The sequence below is a fragment of the Salvelinus alpinus genome, chromosome 21, assembly GCF_045679555.1.
Source record: "Salvelinus alpinus chromosome 21, SLU_Salpinus.1, whole genome shotgun sequence".
Classification (NCBI taxonomy): Eukaryota; Metazoa; Chordata; class Actinopteri; order Salmoniformes; family Salmonidae; genus Salvelinus; species Salvelinus alpinus.
This window is the reverse complement of record NC_092106.1, coordinates 10,743,101-10,770,899: the sequence shown is the minus strand read 5'-3', so window position 1 is coordinate 10,770,899 and position 27,799 is coordinate 10,743,101. Positions and strand designations below refer to the sequence as shown.

At 42.4% G+C, this 27,799-nt stretch overlaps 2 protein-coding genes across 5 annotated transcripts in view; one reads left to right on the top strand and one right to left on the bottom strand.

The window, feature by feature from the left end:
• LOC139547829 (protein phosphatase Slingshot homolog 2-like) overlaps nt 1-1,157 on the bottom strand; it is a 34,830-nt gene extending 33,673 nt beyond the window's left edge. The window contains exon 1 of the mRNA XM_071356945.1: nt 928-1,157. Within this exon, the coding sequence (XP_071213046.1) occupies nt 928-990 (63 nt within the window). The 5' untranslated portion in view covers nt 991-1,157. The remainder of the gene's footprint in view (nt 1-927) is intronic.
• Nucleotides 1,158-5,023: 3,866 nt separating this feature from the next.
• On the top strand, nt 5,024-26,988 carry LOC139547827 (EF-hand calcium-binding domain-containing protein 5-like). Of its 4 annotated transcripts, XM_071356942.1 has the most exons (20): nt 5,024-5,253; nt 5,606-5,859; nt 5,968-6,282; nt 6,899-7,055; nt 8,178-8,229; nt 10,407-10,483; nt 10,793-10,948; nt 11,477-11,576; nt 12,053-12,388; nt 12,713-12,906; nt 13,129-13,285; nt 13,584-13,876; nt 14,320-14,471; nt 16,757-16,991; nt 17,234-17,386; nt 17,592-17,698; nt 17,971-18,239; nt 18,479-18,717; nt 19,031-19,127; nt 19,965-26,540. In XM_071356942.1, the coding sequence occupies exons 2-20, from the start codon at nt 5,654-5,656 to the stop codon at nt 20,057-20,059; spliced, it is 3,390 nt and encodes a 1,129-aa protein (XP_071213043.1). In that variant the 5' UTR covers nt 5,024-5,253; nt 5,606-5,653; the 3' UTR covers nt 20,060-26,540. The 4 variants fall into 4 exon arrangements, with proteins under 4 accessions (XP_071213043.1, XP_071213040.1, XP_071213042.1 ...); XM_071356939.1 differs by having other exon boundaries at nt 10,407-10,948; nt 19,965-26,542; XM_071356941.1 differs by lacking the exon at nt 19,031-19,127 and having other exon boundaries at nt 10,407-10,948; nt 19,965-26,988.
• The last annotated feature ends 811 nt before the right edge of the window (nt 26,989-27,799 follow it).

Sequence of the window (27,799 nt, the reverse complement as noted above, 5' to 3'; positions counted from 1 at the left end):
GATGTTCTCTTGATAAGTGCATGAATTTGATCATTTTCCTGTCCTGCTAGCCATTCAAAACGCAGACTACATTTGGGTGTCAGAGAAAATGTATGGAGTAAAAAGTCGATTTTTTTATTTATGAATATAGTGAAGTAAAAGTCAAATATAAATAGTAAAAGTACAGATACCCCCAAAAACCTACTTTGCACCACTGTCTATACAGTACAAACATTTATGGCAGTGACTGAGTGCAACATTTATGATCAGTTAGCTATGCCTCCGGTAAACTCGCCAACAAAGATTGACACTGACAGATAGGTAAGTTATGATGAGTTGGCTTATTTGAGTTCTTTTAGACCATTTATATAATTTACTTGGGGATAAACAGGTCAGAGATGCACTGGAATCATTTGCATTGCAAACAGTCACTATACCTAACTAACTAGCTAGTTACAAGTTGAGAAACTTCACTGGCTAGCCAGCCATTGACTGTGGTAGCTAAGCGACGACTTCCCTGGACACCGGAAAGTTTAACTTTGTCCATGCAAAAGTTAAAAATGTATATTTATACACAACGCAGACAACTAAAACACGTTTCCGTTTAACAATTTCTTAGGAACGCATGCACACAAAAAAAGCAGGGCATAACCAGCTAGTGTAGATAGCTGGGACACCCTTTCCACCCCACTTCGCTACAAAGTGCTTTTCGTGGCAGGTTAGGAGACCATATCCGCTAACCCTAACCCTTTTCCTAACCCTATCCTCAGTCTCCTGCCACGAAAAGGTCACTTCGGTATCGAAGTGCTGTGAAAAGTGTTTCCCCTAGCTAACTACCGCATGGGACAACAACATACTTGTTAGCTAGCTATAGCCACCCTAAACAATACCATTAGAATTGAGCCTTAAATCCCGTGCTATGACAGATGACCAAGCTCGACAACTCACCGAAACGCAGGGACTGGAGCTAACGCTGGGTGTTGGCGAACGCTGAACGGTGACCAGCGCCATTCAAGGTCCAGGAAACAGATATCTTAGTTAGAGAAAGCAGAGGCAGCGAGATGGTCATAATTTGAGCAGATGACATGCAAGGCGCCCGAGGTTATTGGGTCGTTGGTGATTTCCCTCCTATTCATTCAGCAGCGTCTTTTGGCGCATGCGATCCACTTGCCAGCTGTCAAACGACATTGTCCAATGCTGCATTCATAACAACTCGTACATTCGTAATTACCAGTATACGACTGGGGAAATCCAATTGAACGGCCCTCCAACTCGTAATTACAAATGGGAATCATCTCTGAACTCCGATTTCTCCCACGTGCTGATCTCTGAAGTCACATACTAAGGAAATTACTTCGATAACAGCATTTTCGGCAATTAAATGAAACAAAACATCATTTATAAAAACGATATATTATTGTGCCTTTTTAACACCAGAATTTGTTTGGAAGCATGATATCTGTACTAATAGTTTATGGTTGGCACAACTTGTTTGACATTTGTCAAAGCATGTGAATGCACACAACAAACCCATTCTCACAGTTTACAAGTAGACCTAGTATATTCCAAGTTTCCCACTTATGGTGAACGCAGCAAAACCATGCTGGACTCAATCAGGCAAGGGTGGAAGAAAATAATGCGTTCCTACACGTTTGAAAATTACGTTTTGACATGAGGCTCCTCGCACCAAATATAGCTAATTACATAAGTCTATGGTTTAAACAATATGCAGCTGAGTGAACACTAATGGATATGAAAAAGCAATACCGTCTGGAACAGAACAAACTGGTTGAATCAACGTTGTTTCAACGTAATTTCAACCAATACACTCAATGTGATGACGTTGAATCAACGTGGAAAACTGATTGGATTTGTAAAAAAGTAATCAACAAGGGATTTTAGTATTTTTTTCACCACACTTTTAACCTAAATCCAATGACATGGTAATTTGGGAGGGGGGGCGGGGGGGTTTACGTTAGTTGACAACTCAACCAAATGTAAATCAAAACTAGATGTTGAACTGACGTCTGTGCCCAGTAGGTAGTGTAAATGTACAGTGATTCCAAAAGTATTCATACCCCTTGATTTTTGTTGTGTTACAGCCTTAATTCAGAATTGATTAAATATATATTTTTCTACACACAGATGATGACAAAGTGAAAACATGTTTTTAGACATTTTTGCAAATTTATTGAAAATGAAATACAGAAATATATAATTTACATAAATATTTAAACCCCTTAGTCAAAACTTTGTAGAAGCACCTTTGGCGGCGATTACAGATTTGAATTGTCTTGGGTATGTCTGTATCAGCCTTGCACATCTGGATTTGGGGATTTTCTTCCTATCAGATTTTCTCAAATTCTTAAATTAGATGGGGAGCAGTGCTGAACAGCAATCTTCAAGTTTTTCCAAAGATTTTCAATGGGATTCAAGTCTGGACGTTGACTGGGCCACTCAAGGACTTTCACATTCATGTTCTGAAGCCATTCCAGTAGTTATTTTTTTAATCTTCGCTCCTGTCTAAGGTCATTTGCACTCTGAAGCAGGTTCTCATCAAGGATTTGCCTGTATTTGACTCCATTCATGGTTCCCTCTATCCTTATCAATATCCCAGTCCCTGCTGCTGAAAAGCATCCCCATAGCATGATACTGCCACCACCATGCTTCACGGTAGGGATGGTGTTAGACGAGTGATGAGCTGTGCCTGGTTTTCTCCAGACATAGCCATTTGCATTCATGCCAAAGAGTTGAATTTGTCTCATCAGACTACATAATATTTTGCCTTATGATCTCAGAGTCTTTAACGTGCTTTTTTGCAAACCCCAGGAGTGCTGTCATGTGCCTTTTTCTCAGGAGTGTCTTCCGTCTAGCCACTCTCCCATAAAGCCCAGATTGGTGAAGCGCTGTAGAGACGGTTGTCCTTCTGGCCATCTCAGCCAAGGAACTTTGTAGTTGTGTCAGAGTGGTCATTGGGATCTTGGGTTCTTGGTTGCAGTAAAATCTTGTACAGCCAGGTACTGCTCTGCAGCTGCAAACTATACTAATAAAAAACCCACTACCCCATTCCGCTATTTTGACCTAATCTCTTCCTGCACCATGCCAACAGCCTGGGAGGACAGGACACCATCCCTCAACACACCCTGTAACTCTTCTGAAGTCAAATACTTATCTGCAGCTGCCACCACATCACAAAGCCCTGACCTCAATCCTATAGAAAATTTGTGGGCAGAACTGAAAAAGCGTGTGCTAGCAAGGAGGCCTACAAACCTGACTCAGTTACACCAGCTCTGTCAGGAGGGATGTGCCAAAATTCCCCCAACTTATTGTGAGAAGCTTGTGGAAGGCTACCTGAAACATTTGACCCAAGTTAAACAATTTAAAGGCAATGCTACCACATACTAATTGAGTGTATGTAAACTTCTGACCCACTGGGAATGTGATGAAATAAATAAAAGCTGAAATAAATCATTCTCTCTACTATTATTCTGACATTTCACATTCTTCAAATAAAGTGGTGATCCTAACTGACATAAGACAGGGAATTTTTACTAGGATTAAATGTCAGGAATTGTGAAAAACTGAGTTTAAATGTATTTGGCTAAGGTGTATGTAAACTTCCAACTTCAACTGTATATATATATATATATATATATATATATGACATTACATTTCTACTACTTGGACATCTCAGCTTCTCCCTTCTGCAAACACATGTCCAAAAGCTTTAACGTGATTGGTCTTGGGATAAATGCTCTGACTCTGTAGTTTATATACCCCAACCGCACTTGAGTAGGGAGAGACTCCATATCAAAAAACTAAAGAACAGACTTTTTCTTCATTCACCACACGATTCATCCGACGTGCATCAATCACTCCAGGAACATTTTTAATCTCTGTAACATCGACTTCCCACGAGACGCCAGATATTACCCCCTTGAGGGCTGCCTTGTTCCCGAAGACACACACGTCAAACTTTCGGGTGAGACGCAAAACACTTTCCTTCTGATCCTCAGAAGTACAACAAGATCTAAACAAACCCGCCTCTCTTAATCCTCACAGCTTTCACTTTACCCAGCACTCTCTCCACCAGTTTGGATATCTAAAATGGATTCTTCAAGATTGGTAATCCGATCAGCTGCTCCTCATGAATAAGCCGTAATCCTACAAGAAAAGAAAAGACATTCTCAGTACTGTATGCTACTTTTCTCCGTTTTCCAATCTTTTGGACAATATTCCAATTCTCCTTGACTCAACCACCATTAGGTTCAAGATCCACATCAGCTTCCATCATCTTTTCCTCCAAAACTCCCACCTCTGACATGCACTGTCAGCTGTGAGACCTTATATAGAGAGGTGTGGTTCATTCAAAATCATGTCCAAACAAATGAATTGGCCACAGGTGGACTCCAATCAAGTTGTAGAGATGTCTCAAGGATGATCAAAGGAAATTGGATGCACCTGAGCTCAATTGTGTCATAGCAAGGGGGTGTGAATACTTGTTTTCACTTTGTCATTATGGGGTATTGTGTGCAGATGGGTGAGAAAACAAAAATGTATCCCATTGAATTCAGGCTGTAACACAACAAAACGTGGATGAATACTTTTCTGAAGGCACTGTAGCTCTTTCAGAAGGATTTTTAAAGAGAGCTTTTCAGGGAGCTTTTATGCAGAGAGAGTTTCAGGTCATTTTAAAGAATGTTGGTTTGAAAAGGAAATGTGACTTCTGTCACGTACCACATACCATGCTCTAGCCTGCACTTCCTCTTGTACGCAACCGAGGGGAAGAAATGGGAAAAGAAAAAAAAGAACATAAAGGCGCTAATGTATTTTCCAAGTAAACTCCATTGTAGACTCTATTGTGAAAAGGCCTCCCAATTAACTGTCAAAATAAAAGGGAGGGAACCTATCATATGAAACACACACTGCTCTGCAGTGAAGCTGAGCTGAGCGATGAGGTCATGTTTCAGTGGCCCCTCCCTCCCTCCCTTTGCGTCCTCTCATTTACAACAAGTGATCTTTCTCCTTCCCTTAGTGACCATCAAACAGAGACCTGTGCCTTGCAACCAGCAGACGCCACCCCTACACACACTGGGGAGGGTGTTGTTGGTTACAGGGGTAGATCGAGATTTGAGGTGCAGAGATTCATTTCCACAGGGCTGTTTATTGACTGCCTGCATTGCTGCCATCCTTTGGGAATTGTACTCAAGGGGATAGAAAGGGGAGGATTGGAATGTTGTCAATCCGTTTCGCACAGAAGTAGAACGGGAAAAGGTAAACAAGGAGTCTGATACAGAAGGCAAAGGAAAAAGATAACTAACAGAAAACATGAATACACTTTAGTCTTGGTCAGGGGGTTATTTGTGTGTTTTCCATATATTAATCATATTTCTTAGGGTAGTTTATTTTGCATAATTTAATTATTGACATAATTTTCAGTTTTTTTGTTGAATATAAATATTGTATTGCACATACATATCTGTAACAATCTAAAAAAACGTAAATACCTATCTTAAATACCTTGTCTCAGAGAAAATGAATATGAGTGCAAAATTGCCTACAAGGCAAAGATACCCACCAATCAGATCAGTTGCCCTAGTTTTCTCCTCATTTTGACATTTTACAGCAGACCCTCTATCCTCTCTCTATCTGGGGAGGGAAAGGAGGGATAAAAATGAAAGGGTCTCAGGAGGACAGAGAGGGGTGGGAGAGCACTCTGGAGAGACAGATCACCAGCCGAGGGTCAGAGCTGGGGCGCAGACTGGACTCCCACAGGGAGTGTGTCCGCAAAGTTCAACTGACCCAAGGGGTGTGGACCTTGACTGACCCTCTTACCCAGTACTGGCTCAGTCAGGATGGAGAACAATCCATGGATTCTAGGTTAGAACATTCACCTCCCCATTCCCCAATCTAATGTAGATCATTTAGCAAGAAAATTAGCTCTACCATGTATTATTCATGAATGTGTGCTCTGCTCTGTCTTTGCAGGATTTACCTGCTGGAGAAGGTCTTACCGTCTCTGGTTCCATGTGTCGGGCAGCTCCTTAGAGAGGCAGAGCGGAGGGGAGAGACTGAGGGAGAGGGAGAAGAAGGGGAAAGGAGGAGGGGTGAGGTTGAAGTGGGTTCATCTCCATTCAGTCCCCTGCTTTATCTGGGCCATTGCTTGAAAAGGTCCTCCTCCTCCTCCCCCTCTCTTCATCCCCCTCTCAATTCCATCCCCCTCCTTTCTGACCGAGAAGAGGCAGCCCAGTACCGCCTGGGGATGGAGCTCACCCTGCAACTGCTACATGCACCAGGCAGCCGGTGGGATATATTCATCACCCCTGAGAGAGAGAGAGAGAGAGAGAGAGAGGGAGCGAGAGAGAGAGAGTACAGATACCCCCAAAAAACGACTTAAGTAGTATTTTAAAGTATTTTTACTTAAGTACTTTACACCACTGATGAAGGCTGTATCCTACTGTATCCTCCGTCAACAAGAAACCAAAACAAAATATACAGTATGTCATCAGTTCTATCAGCGGCAGAGCAGTAGGTCACACTTTATTTGGATAGTCCGGATAGTCCATCTGTAGATGCTCTACAGATGGTCATACTATCAACAAACTATCTGTTGATAAGCAACTGCTTGCTAAGGTTACAGTTAGGGTTAGGTTTAGAATAAAGGTAAGGGTTAAGGTTAGGTTTAGGGTTAGGATAATGGTTAAGGTCAGGGCTAGGGTTAGTAGATAGTTAGTTGAAATGTTACTGATTGTCTGTAGAGCATCTACAGATGGACAATCCAAACAAATTGTTACCGAGCAATATTGTAGGAATTTTATGGATATCTATCTGTTCAATGTCCAGGGAAAAGCACACCATTCTGCAAACGTCCTTATTTAACCCATGGTTAACCATTCCCATTTGTCCTATATTGTCCCAGCTTGTCTGAGCTGAAGAGGCAGGTGGGGCAGTGCAGGGTGGAGCTGCAGAGGGGAGAGGAGATCCAGAGGCGTACCGTGGAGAGACGGAGGGAGTGTCTGGCACTACACTTCACTGACTGGAGGCTCCAAGCAGACCACACCCTCTCTCTGTACCTGGTAGGAACAGACCGCACCCTCTCGCTGTACCTGGTAGGAACAAACCACACCCTCTCTCTGTACCTGGTAGGGACAGACCACACCCTCTCTCTGTACCTGGTAGGACAGACCACACCATCTCTCTGTACCTGGTAGGAACAGACCACACTTATAAAGCGAGGAGGGGTTGACATATGAGGAATACAAAGAGCCTCACCGCACCCTCTCGCTGTACCTGGTAGGACAGGCCACCCCCTCTCTCTGTACCTGGTAGGACAGGCCACACCCTCTCGCTGTACCTGGTAGGAACAGACCACACCCTCTCTCTGTACCTGGTAGGGACAGACCACACCCTCTCTCTGTACCTGGTAGGACAGACCACACCATCTCTCTGTACCTGGTAGGAACAGACCACTCTTATAAAGCGAGGAGGGGTTGACATATGAGGAATACAAAGAGCCTCAAGGTAGGGTGTTGTATGATGAGGTCCAGGAGTTTTTCCTGACCATATAGGGTCCAGAGTTTTCCCGTAGTCAGGAAGACCTTCTGGCCCTATTCATTGTGTATATCAGACCAGTACAGTACAGACTTGTACATTACACCTCAGTATGGATTAGTGGATTGGAGAGAGTAAGAGAAAATGGGATTTCGGATTAATGGTGGGGATTAAAGCTTTGAGGGTTTAACGTCAAGACAGACAATAAGACTACAGAGAACCCAGCTTTTATTTAAAGCTGTCCTGTGTTTGGATCAGTGACAGGGACTGGGAGCAGGGCGGAACTCAAAGATATACTGTACAAAAGGGAACAGAGGAGACAAACAATATTTCTCTGTGTTTTAATCCAATTCACTCAACTAACATCAAACAGTACGAAAAATAGAAGTAAATCCATGTAATGTATATTTTTGAGGAAAAGTCCCATAGGAGAACCCTTGTTGGTTCCAAGTAGAACCATTTTGGGTTCCATGTAGAACCCTCCGTGTAAAGGGTTCTACATGGAACCCAAAAAGGTTCTACCTGGAACCAACAAGGGTTCTTCAAAGGGTGCTCCTATAGGGACAGCCGAAGAACCCTTTTAGGTTCTAGATCGCACCGAGTGTATTTGACGTCTGTAAGCCCACTAACACATGGCTATGTTGCAGGTACAGAATGCTCTACTCAGCTTCAAGGAACTCCTTCATTCCAAAAGTTCAGGTATGTTCTGGTCATGATGCAGTTTGAAGATGTTCAGGCATTAGATCCAGTGTACAGGTGTAGGATCTTAACCTTTTACTGCAGTGGGCTAAATCAGGGCAGTCTTAATCAAATCTACTTTGAAACAAAAGTACACACCTCACACACTTGGTTATGGGCTTAGAAAAAAGAAGACACCTTTACCGTGTCAGATATAAAAGTGTTTGAAAAAGACACAGGATTTCCGTCAACAAAATACAAATGTTATTAATGATAAAATGATCAAAAATATGAATAACATTCCACTCATGAGGCCAAAGAGGGCGCTTTTGGTCATTGACTGCAAGAATGGGCTACTTTGACCACTACTGTTGCAGCGATATACACTGCTCAAAAGAATAAAGGGAACACTAAAATAACACATCCTAGATCTGAATGAATGAAACATTCTTATTAAATACTTTTTTCTTTACATAGTTGAATGTGCTGACAACAAAATCACACAAAAATGATCAATGGAAATCAAATGTATCAACCCATGGAGGTCTGGATTTGGAGTCACACTCAAAATTAAAGTGGAAAACCACACTACAGGCTGATCCAACTTTGATGTAATGTCCTTAAAACAAGTCAAAATGAGGCTCAGTAGTGTGTGTGGCCTCCACGTGCCTGTATGACCTCCCTACAACGCCTGGGCATGCTCCTGATGAGGTGGCGGATGGTCTCCTGAGGGATCTCCTCCCAGACCTGGACTAAAGCATCCGCCAACTCCTGAACAGTCTGTGGTGCAACGTGGCGTTGGTGGATGGAGCGAGACATGATGTCCCAGATGTGCTCAATTGGATTCACGTCTGGGGAACGGGCGGGCCAGTCCATAGCATCAATGCCTTCCTCTTGCAGCACCTGCTGACACACTCCAGCCACATGAGGTCTAGCATTGTCTTGCATTAGGAGGAACCCAGGGCCAACCGCACCAGCATATGGTCTCACAAGGGGTCTGAGGATCTCATCTCGGTACCTAATGGCAGTCAGGCTACCTCTGGCGAGCACATGGAGGGCTGTGCGGCCCCCCAAAGAAATGCCACCCCACACCATGACTGACCCACCGCCAAACCGGTCATGCTGGAGGATGTTGCAGGCAGCAGAACGTTCTCCACGGCGTCTCCAGACTCTGTCACGTCTGTCACATGTGCTCATGTGCTCAGTGTGAACCTTCTTTCATCTGTGAAGAGCACAGGGCGCCAGTGGCGAATTTGCCAATCTTGGTGTTCTCTGGCAAATGCCAAACGTCCTGCACGGTGTTGGGCTGTAAGCACAACCCCCACCTGTGGACGTCGGGCCCTCATACCACCCTCATGGAGTCTGTTTCTGACGTTTGAGCAGACACATGCACATTTGTGGCCTGCTGGAGGTCATTTTGCAGGGCTCTGGCAGTGCTCCTCCTGCTACTCATTGCACAAAGGCGGAGCTAGCGGTCCTGCTGCTGGGTTGTTGCCCTCCTACGGCCTCCTCCACGTCTCCTGATGTACTGGCCTGTCTCCTGGTAGTGCCTCCATGCTCTGGACAATACGCTGACAGACACAGCAAACCTTCTTGCCACAGCTCGCATTGATGTGCCATCCTGGATGAGCTGCACTACCTGAGCCACTTGTGTGGGTTGTAGACTCCGTCTCATGCTACCACTAGAGTGAAAGCACCGCCAGCATTCAAAAGTGACCAAAACATCAGCCAGGAAGCATAGGAACTGAGAAGTGGTCTGTGGTCACCACCTGCAGAACCACTCCTTTATTGGGGGTGTCTTGCTAATTGCCTATAATTTCCACCTTTTGTCTATTCCATTTGCACAACAGCATGTGAAATTTATTGTCAATCAGTGTTGCTTTGATTTCACAGAAGTGTGATTGACTTGGAGTTACATTGTGTTGTTTAAGTGTTCCCTTAATTTTTTTGAGCAGTGTACATTCCTGCAGCAACAGGACTTTAACATTTAGTCCATAATGTTGCTTGATCAGTGGTTAGGCTATTAGCTAGCTAAAATTACACTACATGAAAAGTGCAATACTGTTAATCTAACTGTGTGTTTATGAGGGTTTTCAGGGAATTTATGTAAATCACGAAGCTCATCTGCATATTCTCAGCAACAAAAGAGTGATAACATTAAGATCCTGCATCTGTATTTAAGAGGGATTCTTTTTCAGATGATCAGTTGGCCTGGGACCTGAACACCAATGATTCCGGCACACCTGACTCACTACAGCAAGACCAATTTGTCCATGTGAGAAATGCTTTTTTAAATGTTTTATCTTCCCCCTCGTTTGTGATTTGTATAGGCGGAGCAGTGCTCAGTATTTCTCCTCTGTTATTTTTATATGTCTGTCTGTCTGTCTGTCTGTCTGTCTGTCTGTCTGTCTGTCTGTCTGTCTGTCTGTCTGTCTGTCTGTCTGTCTGTCTGTCTGTCTGTCTGTCTGTCTGTCTGTCTGTCTGTCTGTCTGTGTGTGTGTGTGTGTGTGTGTGTGTGTGTGTGTGTGTGTGTGTGTCTGTGTGTCTGTGTGTCTGTGTGTCTGTGTGTGAGTGTGTGTCCCAGTATGTGTGTCAGTATGTCTCAGGGCTCTCCGAGGAGCAGTTCCAGCTGTTTCTGGAACATCTCTCCCTGTGTAGCCGGGAACACGGCTGTGCTGAGAATTTGAGGCTCTGGACAGAGACGCTCTCTCAGGCCTTCTCCCACTGTGACTGTGCTAAGGTGACTGACTGCTCATCTATCACTCCAGTGTTAATTGGATAAATTGTAATTACTTTACTACTATGGCCTATTTATTGCCTTACCTCCTCACGCCATTTGCACACATTGTATATATACTTTCTTTTTTTTCTATTGTGTTATTGACTGTACGCTTGTTTATTCCATGTGTAACTCTGTGTTGTTGTTTGTGTCGCACTGCTTTGCTTTATCTTGGCCAGGTCACAGTTGTAAATGAGAACTTGTTCTCAACTAGCCTACCTGGTTAAATAAAGATGAAATAAATAAATAAAAAATGTAAAACTGACTGAACCATGCTTAACCACCGCCATTAACACACTGCGGTAAATACCATCGATTCACTGTTTTTAATAGAACACCATTCCCCATTAGCTCGTCAAATCTTTCTACTGCATAACGGATTGTAGCTTGTGGTGAAATTATGGCAGAGAATCCCATCAGGATTGATGGAGGAAGTCATTTAACATAATACAAGTGCTTTGAGATGAAAGTATCTATTTGTTGGTTTAGACTGGGTGTCTGGACAGACAGAGAGTGTTGGTCCTGCTGCTGCGTTTCTACCATGATCAGAATGAGAGCACACAGGAGTCCATGCATGATCCTAACCACTGTGAGTAAACACGCACACACACACGTACGCACGCAAGTACACATGCTAGAATGCATTCATACACATACAGATACACACACACACAATTATGGTCACATAAGGCCTGGAGATATACAATCACGAGTTAATGGTTCCGAATATCTACAAAACTCACCTGATATACTACAATAATAAAAAAATAATAATAATAATATATATATATATATATAAAAAAATACTACAATGTAATGACGTCGTCCCAATATGTCCATGTAGCTCTAGTCCGTCTAGTGGACAAGTTGTGGTATTACTGACGTACTGCCTTCACGTTGAACGGCGTATGCTTACTGACAGAGAGGACATAGACATGTCATTGTTACCGTACTTCAGCTTGAATGTTCAAATTTAAGCTAGGGAAACAAGACTCATTGGAGAATCAGTAGTCAACAACAACAATAACAACAACAATAACAGCAACAACCACAATTGCTCTACAGGGCCATTACAAGGACACAACAACATTACTTGTGGTCTCCTTGGAAGCCCTGTAGCCATGGACACAGAGAAGACCTGTACGCAATGTGACGCTGGACAGGGGGACATGCCGCATCCTTGCCATGAGATAAAGGGGGGAGAAGAGAGGAAGGGAGAGGGGAACAGGGTTACCCCCACAGAGAGCCTTGAGCTGGGGCACCAAACTGCCATAAACAGCCCAGAACCTCCAGAGGACCGAGGGAACATAGAAGAGGTCATGAAGGAGTCAGGGTCAGACACCCCAGCGCTGAACATAGAGGAGCTATGTGTTGTCATGGAGTCTGGTCCCCTACCTGAAGGTGAGTGTGTTGAATTCCTTGGTTGTTTACATTTGCATTTTAAAAGGAACTAACACATAATGTGATAACTTAGAGGAAAGAGAAACCTGCACATTGCTCTTGCTCGTATCACTTTAGTCAGAGCAAGAGGCTTACCCGTAAGCTTGAATAAATAACGTGATACGAGCAAGAGCAGTGTTCGGGCTTCTCTTTGTTCGAGGTGTACATTTGGCAAGACACAGAGCATAAGACTACAATGAAGACTTTTGATACAGTTTGAGAAACAAAAAGCTCTGAAATAATGTCCTAGCCGTCATTTGTTCGATCACCATCTACTCTCCACAGAAGCAGAGGATCCTGGGTCACGCTGGACCATGTGTGCCTATGACAGTCAGACGGTGAGCCGAGGGCAGTTCCTGCAGCTTGTGCTCAGTTTCCTGGGCAGAGCATCCAGTGGTGCTATGGTGGACAGCCTGGCTGAACACATCAAAGCTGGCTACAGAGAGAAAGAGAGTGAGAGACTGCGCCGGCTGCAGCAGGTGATAAGAGATTTAAGAGAGACGAGAGGAAACGGTGAAGGAGCTGTCTGTGGCCCATAGAAATGGAATGACTAGTGTACTGTACTGTGCTGTACAAAAGCCGTGGTCTGAAGGTCTTTTCCCGGCCTTCTATTTCTATCCCGTAAACTGTGCCCAACTGTGTACTTAGGCCTTATGGGCCGTGTAGAATTATAATAATGAAGGCTACTATGTTGTCTTTAGTGTAACCGGCAGAAAGAAGAAGACAGGAGGTCAAAGGAGGTGACGTCTCTTTTCTTCTCCTGGGACAGCGAGGGCAGAGGAGCCGTGGACAGAGAGGAGGTGGAGAGAGAGCTGAGTCTGTACAAGGATGGAGCAGAGGAAGGGGCCTTACAGAGAGGTCAGAGGTCACAGGGACTTGGCTGTGGGGGCTAACCAACATAGTAGACCCCCCGCAAGCAAAACTGGCTGAAATGACGTCATTACAACCACATTACAATGAGAACTACCGGTAATCTGGTTGTAATGTAATCTGCTGTCCCCACAACTACTCTCTCTTAAAGTAGCTGCTGTGCTATGGGTGATGAATAAGTCCACCACCTGTGTGTGCTGTGAAGACATTATCTGTCCATTTCATACAACCATAACCACACAATCTCTCTTATGCCCCCCCCCCCCCCCCCCCCGCCCTGTTCAAGCCTGGCAGCATGGTGAGCCACCTCTCTCCAGCTGCTCTGTCCTCTCTCTGGGACAATTCCAGGCCTTACTGAGGGCTTTCCTGGTGGAGCTGCCTCCAGAGGAGGGCTCAGGGGTCTGGGCCTTCCAGGAGCTCCTGGTCTACCTGCAGGAGCGGGCAACCCTGCGAGGGGGCAAGGACAGGGGCAGAGGGGCTACCAGGCAGGCCTGGCTGCAGGAGATTGGGAGAGCAGCCCAAAGAGGTGCAGCCCAGATGGAGCCTGTTTATGGGTCTGTGTTTAGCGCCGTGCTCAGAGTGAGTCTGACACTTGTAGAATAGTGTAACAACACCTTACATTTCAGACGTGACAACATTACCGTAGTTTCACTTTAACCAGATGGCTGGTCAGTAGCATACAGAAGCATAAAACAATGGTCAACAGTCTGAAATAGGTGCTATTGAATAATATGTATAACTTTTCAAATAAGTTGCTTAGGTGATTTGTGGTTCTATAGAGATCATTTTTGATCCTTTTGGTCATAAGCGTTCCGTTGAACCCTTTTTGGTTCTATATTGCTTAATTTCTTCTTAGACTCTTATGGTGAATGTGGATTTGTTGAAGACAGTTTGTGTAGTTTGTCCAGCTGATCACAGTATAGCACTTAGTTACTGTAAAGCATTTTGTGACAAGTGCTGACCTAAAAATAGGCTTTATGAAATCAATGTGATTTGAAGCCACGTGTGTCTGTGTGTGGCAGGATGCGGAGGTGAATGCGGAGGGGAAGCTGATGAGTGTCTCTGTAGCCCTGCTGGAGGAAGAGGGCTCTAGGCTGCGTTACGTGGCCTGTACTACTGAAGATGCCCGTCTGGTTCTCAACAAGATGCTCCAGCCACACCAGGCCCCTGTCAGGTCAGTGTCAGGAAATAGCTCTGCCCTTGTTAGCGACACGTCAATCAATCAACCAATCAATCACACAATCAGTCGATCAATTTAGTTTTTAGTATAACCATCTTACCCATAGCAACATGTCAGCTGCAGCTTGCGTCTATGTTATTTGTTGATTTAGTCGCTTTGGCCTTTAAACCTGTTATGGCTGCAAGGGAAATTATTGAGTAGCCAGAAAAAAGGTGCCCATTTCAAACGGCCTCGTACTCAATTCTTGCTCGTACAATATGCATATTATTTATTACCTTTGGATATAAAACACCTTCTAGTTTCTAAAACAGGTTTAATTATTTCTCTAAGTGAAACATAACTCTTTTTACAGCCCATTTTCTGGAAAAAGTGAATTTTCCAAGAAGCTATGTCTCTCTTCAAGATACTCTCTATAAAAGGCCTTGGCACTTGGGACTGTACAAACACGTCACACATCTTCCCCTGGTTGTCATGCGGAAGTGAGAGAAAAAAGGACTTGATTATCTCTGTCAGGGACTGAAAGGAACCTCTTTGAGTGATAAGTGCGCACTTTATAATTTTTTCTGGGCGCGAAGTAGGAACTGGACCGCGCTCCTGGAAAACACTCGTTATAGGTGAATATGACCTCCAGCTTCGATTTTCTTTGATACATGTCACAAAATCATCCTAAAGTATGTTTTTTCAATATACTTTAATTATATTATTGAAATTTATTCTGGACTTTAGACGTGATGCGACGCAAGAATTTTGTCAAGACGGAGAGGTTAGCATGGCATGGCCAGTGTGTCATGCTAATTCAACAGGGACATCGTTCGTTCTAGGTCCAAATGAACACGGTTCTGAACAAAGGACCCTTTGGAGAACATTCTGATGGAAAATCAACAAAGATAAGGACCCAATTTGGGATGCTTTTTCATATATCTGTCGAACTGTGCTATCGCTAGCGTTTGACTAGAATCAATGCTGCTGTGTGCTAGCTATTGTAGTAAGCTAATATAACGATATATTGTGTTTTCGCTGTAAAACACTTCAGAAATCGGAAATATTGTCTGTATTCACAAGATCTTTCTCTTTCATTAGCTATCCACCATATATTTTTCTGAAATCTTTTCTGATGTGAAATTAGAAGTAGACGTTGGTGTCTGTTTTCTCTGGCTACTGCCGTGCGATTTCTTACTGTAGCTATGATGGTAGCAGTAATGTAAAACTGATTTATAGCTAAAATATGCATTTTTTTTGAACAAAACATAGATTTATTGTGTAACATGTTATAGGACTGTCATCTGAGGGAGTTTTTTCTAGGTTATTTAGGTTAGTTCTAGGTTAGTTAGGTTGGCTTTGCATGCTAGCTGCATGCTAGCTGCATGCTACCGGTGCTGTGAAAAATATGTCTCTCTTTTTGTATTTGGTGGTGAGCTAACATGAATATATGTGGTGTTTTCGCTGTAAAACATTTAAAGAATCTGAAATATTGTCTGTATTCACAAGATCTTTCTCTTTCATTAGCTATCCACCATATATTTCTCTGAAATGTTTTCTGAAGTGTAATAAGGTAGTTGACGTTGGTGTCTGTATTTTCTCTGGCTACTCCCGTGCGATTTCTTACTGTAACTATGATGGTAGCAGTAATGTAAAACTGATTTATAGCTAAAATATGCATTTTTTTTGAACAAAACATAGATTTATTGTGTAACATGTTATAGGACTGTCATCTGAGGTAGTTTTTTCTAGGTTATTTAGGTTGGTTCTAGGTTAGTTAGGTTGGCTTGTGCATGCTAAATGCAGCCTACTTGTGCTGTGAAAAATGTCTTTCTGTCTTTTTTTATTTGGTGGTGACCTAACATAAATATATGTGGTGTTTTCTCTGTAAAACATTTAAAAAATCGGACATGTTGGCTGGATTGACAAGATGTTTATCTTTCAAATGCTGTATTGGACTTGTTAATGTGTGAAAGTTAAATATTTTACAAAAATAGATTTTGAATTTCGCGCTCTGCACTTGGACAGGCTGTTGTCATATTGATCCCGATGTCGGGCTTGCAGCCTGAAGAAGTTTTAAACCATCCCCTCTAACCCTGTAGTCCCTCTATGCTCTCACTCACTCCCTCGCTAACGCCATTTCAGTTTCAACTATGGGCGGATCTGAAGTGCTACAGTTTCTTATGGTTTTTGGGAGCACAGGAAATTTCAGAGCCTTGTTACCCGTTATTGTAGCTATCTTCTCTCTCTCTCATTATAAGATCTCTGACTGTCTCTTTTACTGTTGCTCCCCGCTGTAGTTTCTCGGCCATAGAGAGCTGTAGTCCAGTGCACGTGCCCAGAGTGGGCGCTCACGGAGGGGTGTACCTTTTCGACGAGTCTCGAGCCTCTTCACAGTGTTATGGCTCGTTTATCGCCATTCCCATATTGGACCCCCGAGAGCAGGGACGAGCTATTGGGGTGCTGGGTCTCGACACACTCCGAGATTCAAACGACACACACCTGTTCTCACGCCATGAGATAGACTTCTACCAGGTGAGAGGAATGGCTGCTCCCAGATCTGTTTGTGCTGTCTTACCAACATTTGGCTGACAATGACCATAGGAGTTAGCAAGATAGCCCAAACAGATCTGGGACCTGGCTAGAATGGCTGTATTGTGCAGTGTAAAACCCAGGGCGATATTTCTATAACGCTCAAGGAGTATTCAAAAAAGTAAATATCCTAAAAACACCATTCATTAGCTTTGACTCAGTAATAATATCCTATTTTTGCCCAGGGCGTGAGCAGTGAATTCAGCAGAGCTCTCCAGCACGTGGTGACTCGCTGCAGCATACTGCACATTGTGGAGAGCGCCTCACTCTGGCTACACAGCAGAGTCTCTGCCATTCACAGTATCACCACCTATCTGATGGAGCCTTCAGATGGACAGGTAACTGAAGAGAAGACAGTGACATCAATCCACTATAGGCCACTTTCTATACACAGCTCTCATACACTAAATAAACCATTTAAACAGATATCTCAACCCAGCATTAGCTTAACCACACACTCTAACCATTCCAATTCAGGTACACAGAAGTTTCCAAATAAGATATCAAACCAACTTTAAGTAGGCTAATAAGCACCATTTGCAGGGCAGTGACTACTCTCTGAGGAAGATGATGGTGATGGAGGGCGGTTCTAGTCGCTCCCATTGGCTCTCCCCTCCTCCTTCCTTACGGCGCTCAGATCACTTCTCCAGGTAAATAATTGGACCTGTTTTAGTCTGTAATGTATGGCTTTGCTAGTACTGCAATACAATGCCAAACCACTCTAATGACACATTGATCTACCAGCCTATGACTGTCTATGGAACTACTGTGATATTTATCATCCAGAGTCCACATGAGGTTCTAGCCTGATACTAGATCTGTTTCTGCTGCATATACCAAACAAGACAATGACCATAGGAGTTGGCAAGACAGCCTAAACAGATCTGGGACCAGGCTAATGTAGATCCACCCTCTATTCCAGAGACTACCTGTTCCAGTGCTGTGACACCTCCCAGGTTGGGCACTATGTCGTGTTTGGGGCGTACAGACTGGTGCTCCCTGTGAGGGACTCAGCTGGGTGGGCCCTGGGGGTGGTGGACATGGAGTTAGAAACCCTCTCATCGGGCCACCAGAGGGGGCTGCAGCCCAACGAGCGCCGGGACCTGTCTGCTGCAGGGAAGGCACTGCAGGCTGCCTGTGTTCAGCTGCACAGAGAAATCACTGAGCCGAGCAGGCAACACACACTGCTGGGTGAGAGGCATGGTGTTAGGGAACGGGGAAAGCTAAGAGGCCAAACCAGAGTATAATAGGACCATACTGATTATTATTGGTTATAAGCCATACATACAGTGCATATTACATACAGTCCTGCAGTTTTTCATGTAACCAATAGCCATACACAAAATCCACAAAAGTTGAATTACCAAGACTTGCCAAGACATTGGCATATTAAGTCAGTGCTAATCTAAGACAATATTTCTCTTCTACAGAGGCGAAGGGCCAGGGAGGGGAGCGGCGGGCGTCCATCTTGTTCCTATGTTTCATGCTGGAGCACCTGCGCGTTCGCTGTGTGTCCGGATTGGACCAATCAATTGTAGCGGCGCTCCAGAGCTCCCAGGATGCATCTCACCACTTCCATGTCAGTCAAGTCGTGAAGGCGGTGCTTCTACTGCTGTACCCTGAAAGGGAGGGTACTATCCATACAGATGATTGGGACCAAATGAAGATGGTGAGAATTTCACTAGGTTTGAATGCAAGCTTGTCTCTATTTGCATAATGGAAGACAATGGCCCTATTCCGAGAGCATACATTTTGCTTCATCGCAGATCACCAACTGAGCAGACTGACTGATCGAAAAATAATAATGAGTAGTTATTTATCATGCAAGGGGATTTGGAGATCAGTCAGTTTGCAGTAGCCGACTGCAATGTAATTGAGCTCAAACATGACCAATGTGTTTTTAGTAGGCCTACTTGAAAGATCATGAGGATATATATATATATCTCTTTTGACTTCCAATTACCTTTGACCTTTCACATCAGATGGTGAGCACTGATCTGGGCTACAGGCTGGCCAGGTTTGAACCCTTAGCCAGGGCAGTGAGAGTGGACAGGGAGCTGGTCCACAGCTGCATAGCAGGTATGCCTATGGAAATGAATCAACCTCTGACAGACACACTCTGGGGTGAAGTTTCCCATAGATACAAATCTAGGATCAGCTTCCCCTTCCCTGATACTAGCCTTAACCATCACTAGGGGAAATTCAAAACTGACCCCAGATCAGCATCTAGAGGCAACTTCACCGGTTCACCCTACACCTGTAGCCTGGTCTCATAGACCACACTCAAATTCTCGGCCAAATTATTTTGATATGTTACTTTTGGTATGGTTACATAAGAGGGTGATCGGTCAGGGTTGCTTGTTCACATCTCATCACGGACAACTTTAGGCTTTAGCTAATTAGCAACTTTGCAACTACTCACTACTTTTTAACTACTTTCCATCTACTTCGCATGTTAGCCAACCCTTCCCCTAACTCCTAACCTTAACCCCTAACCCAAAGCCTAGCTAATGTTAGCATTAGCCACTTAGCCAACCTAGCTAACATTAGCCACAACAATTGCAATTGCAATTGATATCATATGAATTGTAATTTGTAACATATCATACGAAATGGATGACGGACATCTCCAAATGAATACATACCATACGCAACATATCATAATAATTTGAGTATCCCGGATTTTCATTTACTATGTTATGTCTACCCCTGAGTCCAGGTTGACACCTGAAAGACCTGTAACATAAACAAAACCAGCTTCAGATTTGATCATGAATAAGCTAAATGAAGCATTCAGTATCGTTTTGCAAATTCATTCAGATTTATCACAGGGGAATGTATCTGTTTTCATCCATTGTATCCACAAAGTGGAGGGCTTTTAAGTGATATTTAAAGCTGATTCTTCTTCGGTTTCAGGAGTTGAAAGGAGGGAGTTGGGGCAACATGGATCATTACCACTGGAGGACCTGTATGACTGGGTATCCATCTGTTTGTCTATCTGTTCCTACTAGATTCAAGTTTGAAAGTTTATTCACTACGTACACAGGATACAACAGGCATAAAACAGTACAGTGAAATTCTTACCTTGAGAGGTCTTTCCCAACAATGCAGAGATAATAAAAATAATATAGATAATAGAACATGAAAAAATTTAATTTAATTAAAAACCATACAAGAACAGCGATGTGAGTTAGAAACATGAGAATGCAAGTATATACAGGTCAGTGCTAGTACCTTATTCGATTTGCAGGGGTACTGGAGTGGTTGAGGTGGGTTTATACATAAAAAAGTGACAGGTTGTAGGATATACAGTTGAAGTCGGAAGTTTACATAAACCTTAGCCAAATACATTTAAACTCAGTTTTTCACAATTCCTGACATTTAATCCCAGTAAAAATTCCCTGTCTTAGATCAGTTAGGATCACCACTTTATTTTAAGAATGTAAAATGTCAGAATAATAGTAGAGAGAATTATTTATTTCAGCTTTTATTTCTTTCATCACATTCCCAGTGGGTCAGAAGTTTACATACACTCAATTAGTATGTGGTAGCATTGCCTTTAAATTGTTTAACTTGGGTCAAACATTTCGGGTAGCCTTCCATAAGTTTCCCACAATAAGTTGAGTGAATTTTGGCCCATTCCTCCTGACAGAGCTGGTGTAACTGAGTCAGGTTTGTAGGCCTCCTTGCTCACACACGCTTTTTCAGTTCTGCCCATACATTTTGTGTAGGATTGAGGTCAGAGCTTTGTGATGGCCACTCCAATACCTTGACTTTGTTGTCCTTAAGCCATTTTGCCACAACTTTGGAACTATGCTTGGGGTCATTATCCATTTGGAAGACCCATTTGCAACCAAGCTTTAACTTCCTGACTGATGTCTTGAGATGTTGCTTCAATATATCCACATAATTTCCCTCCCTCATGATGCCATCTATTTTGTGAAGTGCACTAGTCCCTCCTGCAGCAAAGCACCCCTCACAACATGATGCTGCCACCCCCGTTCTTCACGGTTGGGATGGTGTTCTTCGGCTTGCAAGCCTCCCCCTTTTTCCTCCAAACATAACGATGGTCATTATGGCCAAACAGTTCTATTTGTGTTTCATCAGACCAGAGGACATTTCTCCAAAAAGTACGATCTTTGTCCCAATGTGCAGTTGCAAACCGTTGTCTGGCTTTTTTTATGGCAGTTTTTGAGCAGTGGCTTTTTCCTTGCTGAGCGGCCTTTCAGGTTATGTCGATATAGGACTCGTTTTACTGTGGATATAGATACTTTTGTACCGGTTTCCTCGAGCATCTTCACAAGGTCCTTTGCTGTTGTTCTGGGATTGATTTGCACTTTTTGCACCAAAGTACATTCATCTCTAGGAGACAGAATGCGTTTCCGTCCTGAGCGGTATGACGGTTGTGTGGTCCCATGGTGTTTATACTTGCATACTTTTGTTTGTACAGACAAATGTGGTACCTTCAGGCATTTGGAAATTGCTCCCAAGGATGAACCAAACTTGTGGAGGTCTACAATTCTTTTTCTGAAGTCTTGGCAGATTTCTTTTGATTTTCCCATGATGTCAAGCAAAGAGGCACTGAGTTTGAAGATAGGCCTTGAAATACATCCACGGGTACACCTCCAATTGACTGAAATGATGTCAATTAGCCTATCAGAAGCTTCTAAAGTTATGACATCATTTTCTGGAATTTTCCAAGCTGTTTAAAGGCACAGTCAACTTAGTGTGTGTAAACTTCTGACCCACTGGAATTGTGAAACTGAATTATAAGTGAAATGATCTGTATGTATACAATTGTTGGAAAAATTACTTATGTCATGCACAAAGTAGATGTCCTAACCGACTTGTCAAAACTATAGTGTTAACAAGAAATTTGTGGAGTGGTTAGGTACATACCTAAGTGTATGTAAACTTCCGACTTCAACTGTACATGTAAAAAGTGCTGAAAAGTGACTGGAAGCAGGAATATATAAATACTTACGGTAATACACTAATGGTAATATATGCATGCAAACAGGAGTAATAGTGACCAATTGCAGGATAAATAGATACAGTACTTCCAGAAAGTATTCACACCCCTTGACTTTTTCCACATGAATTCAAAATTGATTAAATATAGATTTTTTTGTCACTGGCCTAAACACATTAACCCATAATGTCAACGTGTATAGATGCATAATGTCAAAGTCTAAATGTTTACAAATGAATAAAAAATGAAATGCTGGAATTAATGTCTTGAGTCAATAAGTATTCAACCCCATTATTATGGCAAGTCTAAATAAGTAAAAATGTCCTTAAACAAGTCAAATAATATGTTGCAAGGACTCACTGTGTGGAATAATAGTGTTTAACATGCTTTTTTAATGACTACCTTATCTCGGTACCCCACATATTCAATTAGATGTAAGGTCCCTCAGTCAAGCAGTTAATTTCAAACACAGATTCAACCACAAAGACCAGAGAGGTTTCTGGTCTTTGTCTCAAAGAAGGGAACCTATTGGTAGATGGGTAAAAAAAAAAGAAGCAGACATTGAATATCCCTTTGAGCATGGTGAAGTTATTAATAACACTTTGGATGGTGTATCAATGTACCCAGTCACTATAAAGATACAGGCGTCCTTCCTAACTCAGTTGCCGGAGAGGAAGGAAACCGCTCAGTGATTTCCCAATGAGGCCAATGGTGAATGGGTGTACAGTTACAGTTTAATGGCTGCGATAGGAGAAAACTGAGGATGGATCAACAACATTGTAGTTACTCAACAATACTAACCTAATTGACAGAGTGAAAAGAAGGAAGCCTGTACAGAATAAAAATATTACAAAACATGCATCCTGTTTGCAACAAGGCACTAAAGTAATACTGCAAAAAATGTGGCAAAGCAATTACATTTTTGGCCTGAATACAAAGTGTTATGTTTGGGGAAAATCCAATACATTCCAGGGTTGGGGAGTAACAGATTACATGTCATCCGTTACATGTAAGGGATTACAAAAAACAGTAACTGTAATCCGTTATATTACCAGCAAAAATAGTGTAATCAGATTACAGATACTTTTGAAAAACTAGGTGATTACTTAGAGGATTACTTTTAAATTCAGAAAGGATGTTTGCAAAAAAAAATCTTTGACACGTCTGTTTTCTCAATGACATTCAAATCAGCATTGAAAAAAGGCGCAAGTTTAAGTTTGTTCCACCTGAGCGAGTCTAACCACAAGTCAGAGACCACTATGATGACACACCAGATGTGATTGATGGATCGTGGGAAAAGAGCAGGAATTGGCTTTTGTAGGCTACAGTCCAAGCTATGTCTTCCAATGGTGCAACTGCTGTCGGCATCCCAAGATTACCCAACTTGAATAAACACTTGGACGTAAGGATGAGAGCAGTGTTCGGGCAAAAAACGGTAACTGTAATCTGTTACGGATATCACTTATTATTGATATCTACATCTGCTCGCTCTCATTTAGCTATTTACGGATTGTGGTTGTTGTGGATGGCTGTTCCCCAAATCTAAATGTGTATTTGAACCCAATAAGGGTTGAATTCAAGAAGTTTAAGCTACCTATCAATCATTATTTTTTAAACCAGTGGACAGCCAGTGAAAAATGTGCTCTTGCAACAGCTGCACAGTGCGGATCCCAGCCTATGGAATACAAGTGGGGCTTTTATTGCTCAATCTAATTCATGCTGATAAAAAATGGACATGCTCAAACTCGTACACTTTTGATAGACTTAAAGGGCCAATCTCTAGTTGCTACATCCATTTTTGGACTTATAAATGGTATATATACAGTACCAGTCAAAAGTTTGGACACTCATTCCAGGGTTCTTCTTTATTTTGACTATTTTCTACATTGTAGAATAATAGTGAATACATCAAAACTATTAAAATAACACATATGGAATCATGTAGTAACCAAAAAAGCGTTAAACAAATCAACATATATTTTATATTTGAGATTCTTCAAAGTAGCCACCCTTTGCCTTGATGACAGCTTTGCACACTCTTGGCATTCTCTCAACCAGCTTCGTGAGGTAGTCACCTGGAATGCATTTAAATTAACAGCTGTGCCTTCTTAAAAGTTAATTTGTGGAATTTCTGTCCTTAATGCGTTTGAGCCAATCAGTTGTGTTGTGACAAGGCAGGGGTGGTATACAGAAGATAGCCCTATTTGGTAAAAGACCAAGTCCATATTATGGCAAGAACAGCTCAAATAACCAAAGAGAAAGGTCCATCATTACTTTAAGACATGAAAGTCAGTCAATTTGGAACATTTCAAGAACTTTTAAAGTTTCTTTCAGTGCAGTCACAAAAACCATCAATCGCTATGATGAAACTTGCTCTCATGAGGACCGCCACAGGAATGGAAGACCCAGAGTTACCTCTGCTGCAGAGGATATGTTCATTAGAGTTACCAGCCTCAGAAATTGCAGCCCAACTAATAAGTGCTTCACAGAGTTCAAGTAACAGACACATCTAAATATCAACTGTTCAATGGAGACTGTGTGAATCAGGCCTTCATGGTCGAATTGCTGCAAAGAAACCACTACTAAAGGACACCAATAAGAAGACACTTTTAAATGTTGTATTACTTTTTTTAAGGGGTGGATCAGCTTAATATTGCAGAAAGATTGTTTCTTCCATCAATGTAATTGTCTGCATCATTTCCAATCCCCCATATCTTTTTTGGTAAATATATATATCCATATACATACACGTATGCATACATATGCACATATACATACACATACCCATATAGATATACATACTTTTTAAAGAATATATCTTAATTATTCCCCGCAAACCCTACCACCCTTCCCCCAATGATCCACCTCTACGCAGACGACACCATTCTGTATACTTTTGGCCCTTCTTTGGACACTGTGTTAACAACCCTCCAGACGAGCTTCAATGCCATACAACTCTCCTTCCGTGGCCTCCAATTGCTCTTAAATACAAGTAAAATTAAATGCATGCTCTTCAACCGATCACTGCCTGCACCTGCCCGCCCGTCCAACATCACTACTCTGGACGGTTCTGACTTAGAATATGTGGACAACTACAAATACCTAGGTGTCTGGTTAGACTGTAAACTGTAAACTGCTTCCGACTCACATCAAACATCTCCAATCCAAAGTTAAATCTAGAATTAGCTTCCTATTTCGCAACAAAGCATCCTTCACTCATGCTGCCAAACATACCCTTGTAAAACTGACCATCCTACCGATCCTCGACTTCAGCGATGTCATTTACAAAATAGCCTCCAATACCCTACTCAATAAATTGGATGCAGTCTATCACAGTGCCATCCGTTTTGTCACCAAAGCCCCATATACTACCCACCACTGCGACCTGTACACTCTCGTTGGCTGGCCCTCACTTCATACTCCTCACCAAACCCACTGGTTCCAGGTCATCTACAAGACCCTGCTAGGTAAAGTCCCCCCTTAGCTCGCTGGTCACCATAGCAGCACCCACCTGTAGCACGCGCTCCAGCAGGTATATCTCTCTGGTCACCCCCAAAACCAATTCTTCCTTCCTCTCCTTCCAGTTCTCTGCTGCCAATGACTGGAATGAGCTACAAAAATCTCTGAAACTGGAAACACTTATCTCCCTCACTAGATTTCAGCACCAGCTGTCAGAGCAGCTCACAGATTACTGCACCTGTACATAGCCCATCTATAATTTAGCCCAAACAACTACCTCTCCCCCTATTGTATTTATTTATTTATTTAGCTCCTTTGCACCCCATTATTTCTCTACTTTGCACATTCTTCCACTGCAAATCTACCATTCCAGTGTTTTACTTGCTATATTGTATTTACTTCGGCACCATGGCCTTTTTTTTGCCTTTACCTCCCTTATCTCACCTCATTTCCTCACATTGTATATAGACTTATTTTTCTACTGTATTATTGACTGTATGTTTGTTTTACTCCATGTGTAACTCTGTGTTGTTGTATGTGTCAAACTGCTTTGCTTTATCTTGGCCAGGTCGCAATTGTAAATGAGAACTTGTTCTCAACTTGCCTACTTGGTTAAATAAAAGGTGAAATAAATACAAATTAAACACATTTTTTGGAGTAAACTAATAAACACTTAGGCTTCTACCTTCAGTTTATACATCTTATACACATTTTACAGATACAATCTATTTTACAATAATTATATTTTGTTTGTTTTTAGTCCTTCCTTTATTTCTGATGTCCATCCAGTTTTCTATTTGTAACTGTGCTATTTCACAAAATTTCTGAACCTATAAGAAGACACTGGCTTGGGCCAAGAAACACAAGCAATGGACATTAGACCGGTGGAAATATGTCCTTTGGTCTGATGAGTCCAAATTTGAGATTTTTGGTTCCAACCGCCGTGTCTTTGTGAGACGCAGAGTAGGTGAACGGATGATCTCTGCATGTGTGGTTCCCATTGTGAAGCATGAAGGAGGAGGTGTGATGTTGTGGTGGTGCTTTGCTGGTGACACTGTCGGTAATTTATTTAGAATTCAAGGCACACTTAACTAGCATGGCTACCACAGCATTTTGCAGCGATACGCTTAGTAGGACTATCATTTGTTTTTCAACAGGACAATGACCCAACACACCTCCAGGCTGTGTAAGGGCTACTTGACCAAGGAGAGTGATGCATTTTGTCCGGCCACCCACCAACTGCTCTTTACGCTACTGCTACTCTCTGTTCATCACATATGCATAGTCACTTTAACCATATCTATATACTACCTCAATCAGCCTGATTAACCGGTGTCTGTATGTAGCCTCGCTACTTTTATAGCCTCGCTACTGTATATAGCCTTGCTACTGTTTTTCAGTGTCTTTTTACTGTTGTTTAATTTCTTTACCTACCTATTGTTCACCTAATACCTTTTTTGCACTATTGGTTAGAGCCTGTAAGTAAGCATTTTACTGTAATGTATTCGGCGCACGTGATAAACTTTGATTTGAGTGCTGCATCAGATGACCTGGCCTCCACAATCACCCGACCTCAACCCAATTGAGATGGTTTTAGGATGTTGTTGGACCGCAGAGTGAAGGAAAAGCAGCCAACAAGTGCTCAGCATATGTGGGAACACTTTCAAGACTATTGGAAAAGCATTCCAGTTGAAGCTGGTTGAGAGAATGGCAAGAGTGTGCAAAGTTGTCATCGTGGCAAAGGGTGGCTACTTTGAAGAATCTCTGCATTTAGCTGCATATTATCAAGATATCAAAATGTCACCGACAAAAAGGTAAACAATAGGCCTATAGCAAAGGCAGCATATGGCATTCTTTTTCCACATGTAAATACTGTAGCACTTTTCAGTAGTTTTTAAAGCATGCCATTCTATGAGCGCAGCATTTATTTTTCAACTGGAATCAATGAGCCCAATCAGTCCTCCATGACAACAAAATCATAAACAACAGAGTAGGGCTGGCTAATAAGTCTGGGGTGTTACGCTCAGGTACAACAATGGCTAATCTATACTTCCATATTTCCAAGTCCTATTCTTGAAGATCAAGGGGTATAACATTTATTGGAATGACTGGAATTCTGATAGACTTTGGTTTTTAATGTAAAGATATAATTTAATCGTATTATTATATGTAGTAGAAAGCGATGGGTTGGAAGAAGCCTACATAACCAACCCATAAAGTAAAATGTAAATGTAAACTTTAACATTGATTTATCCTGCAAAAGATGTCATTCAATTGGTAACATACATTTTTGTCTTCTTCTAGTGCCTCTTAAATGGAA

Bases quoted from the DNA above. Each gene is read 5' to 3' on its own strand.
- LOC139547827 (XM_071356939.1), top strand. From the start codon at position 5,654: ATGAAAGGGTCTCAGGAGGACAGAGAGGGGTGGGAGAGCACTCTGGAG. The intron at 7,056-8,177 runs GTAGGAACAGAC...GCTATGTTGCAG, and splicing joins ACACCCTCTCTCTGTACCTG to GTACAGAATGCTCTACTCAG. The intron at 14,472-16,756 runs GTCAGTGTCAGG...TCCCCGCTGTAG, and splicing joins CCACACCAGGCCCCTGTCAG to TTTCTCGGCCATAGAGAGCT.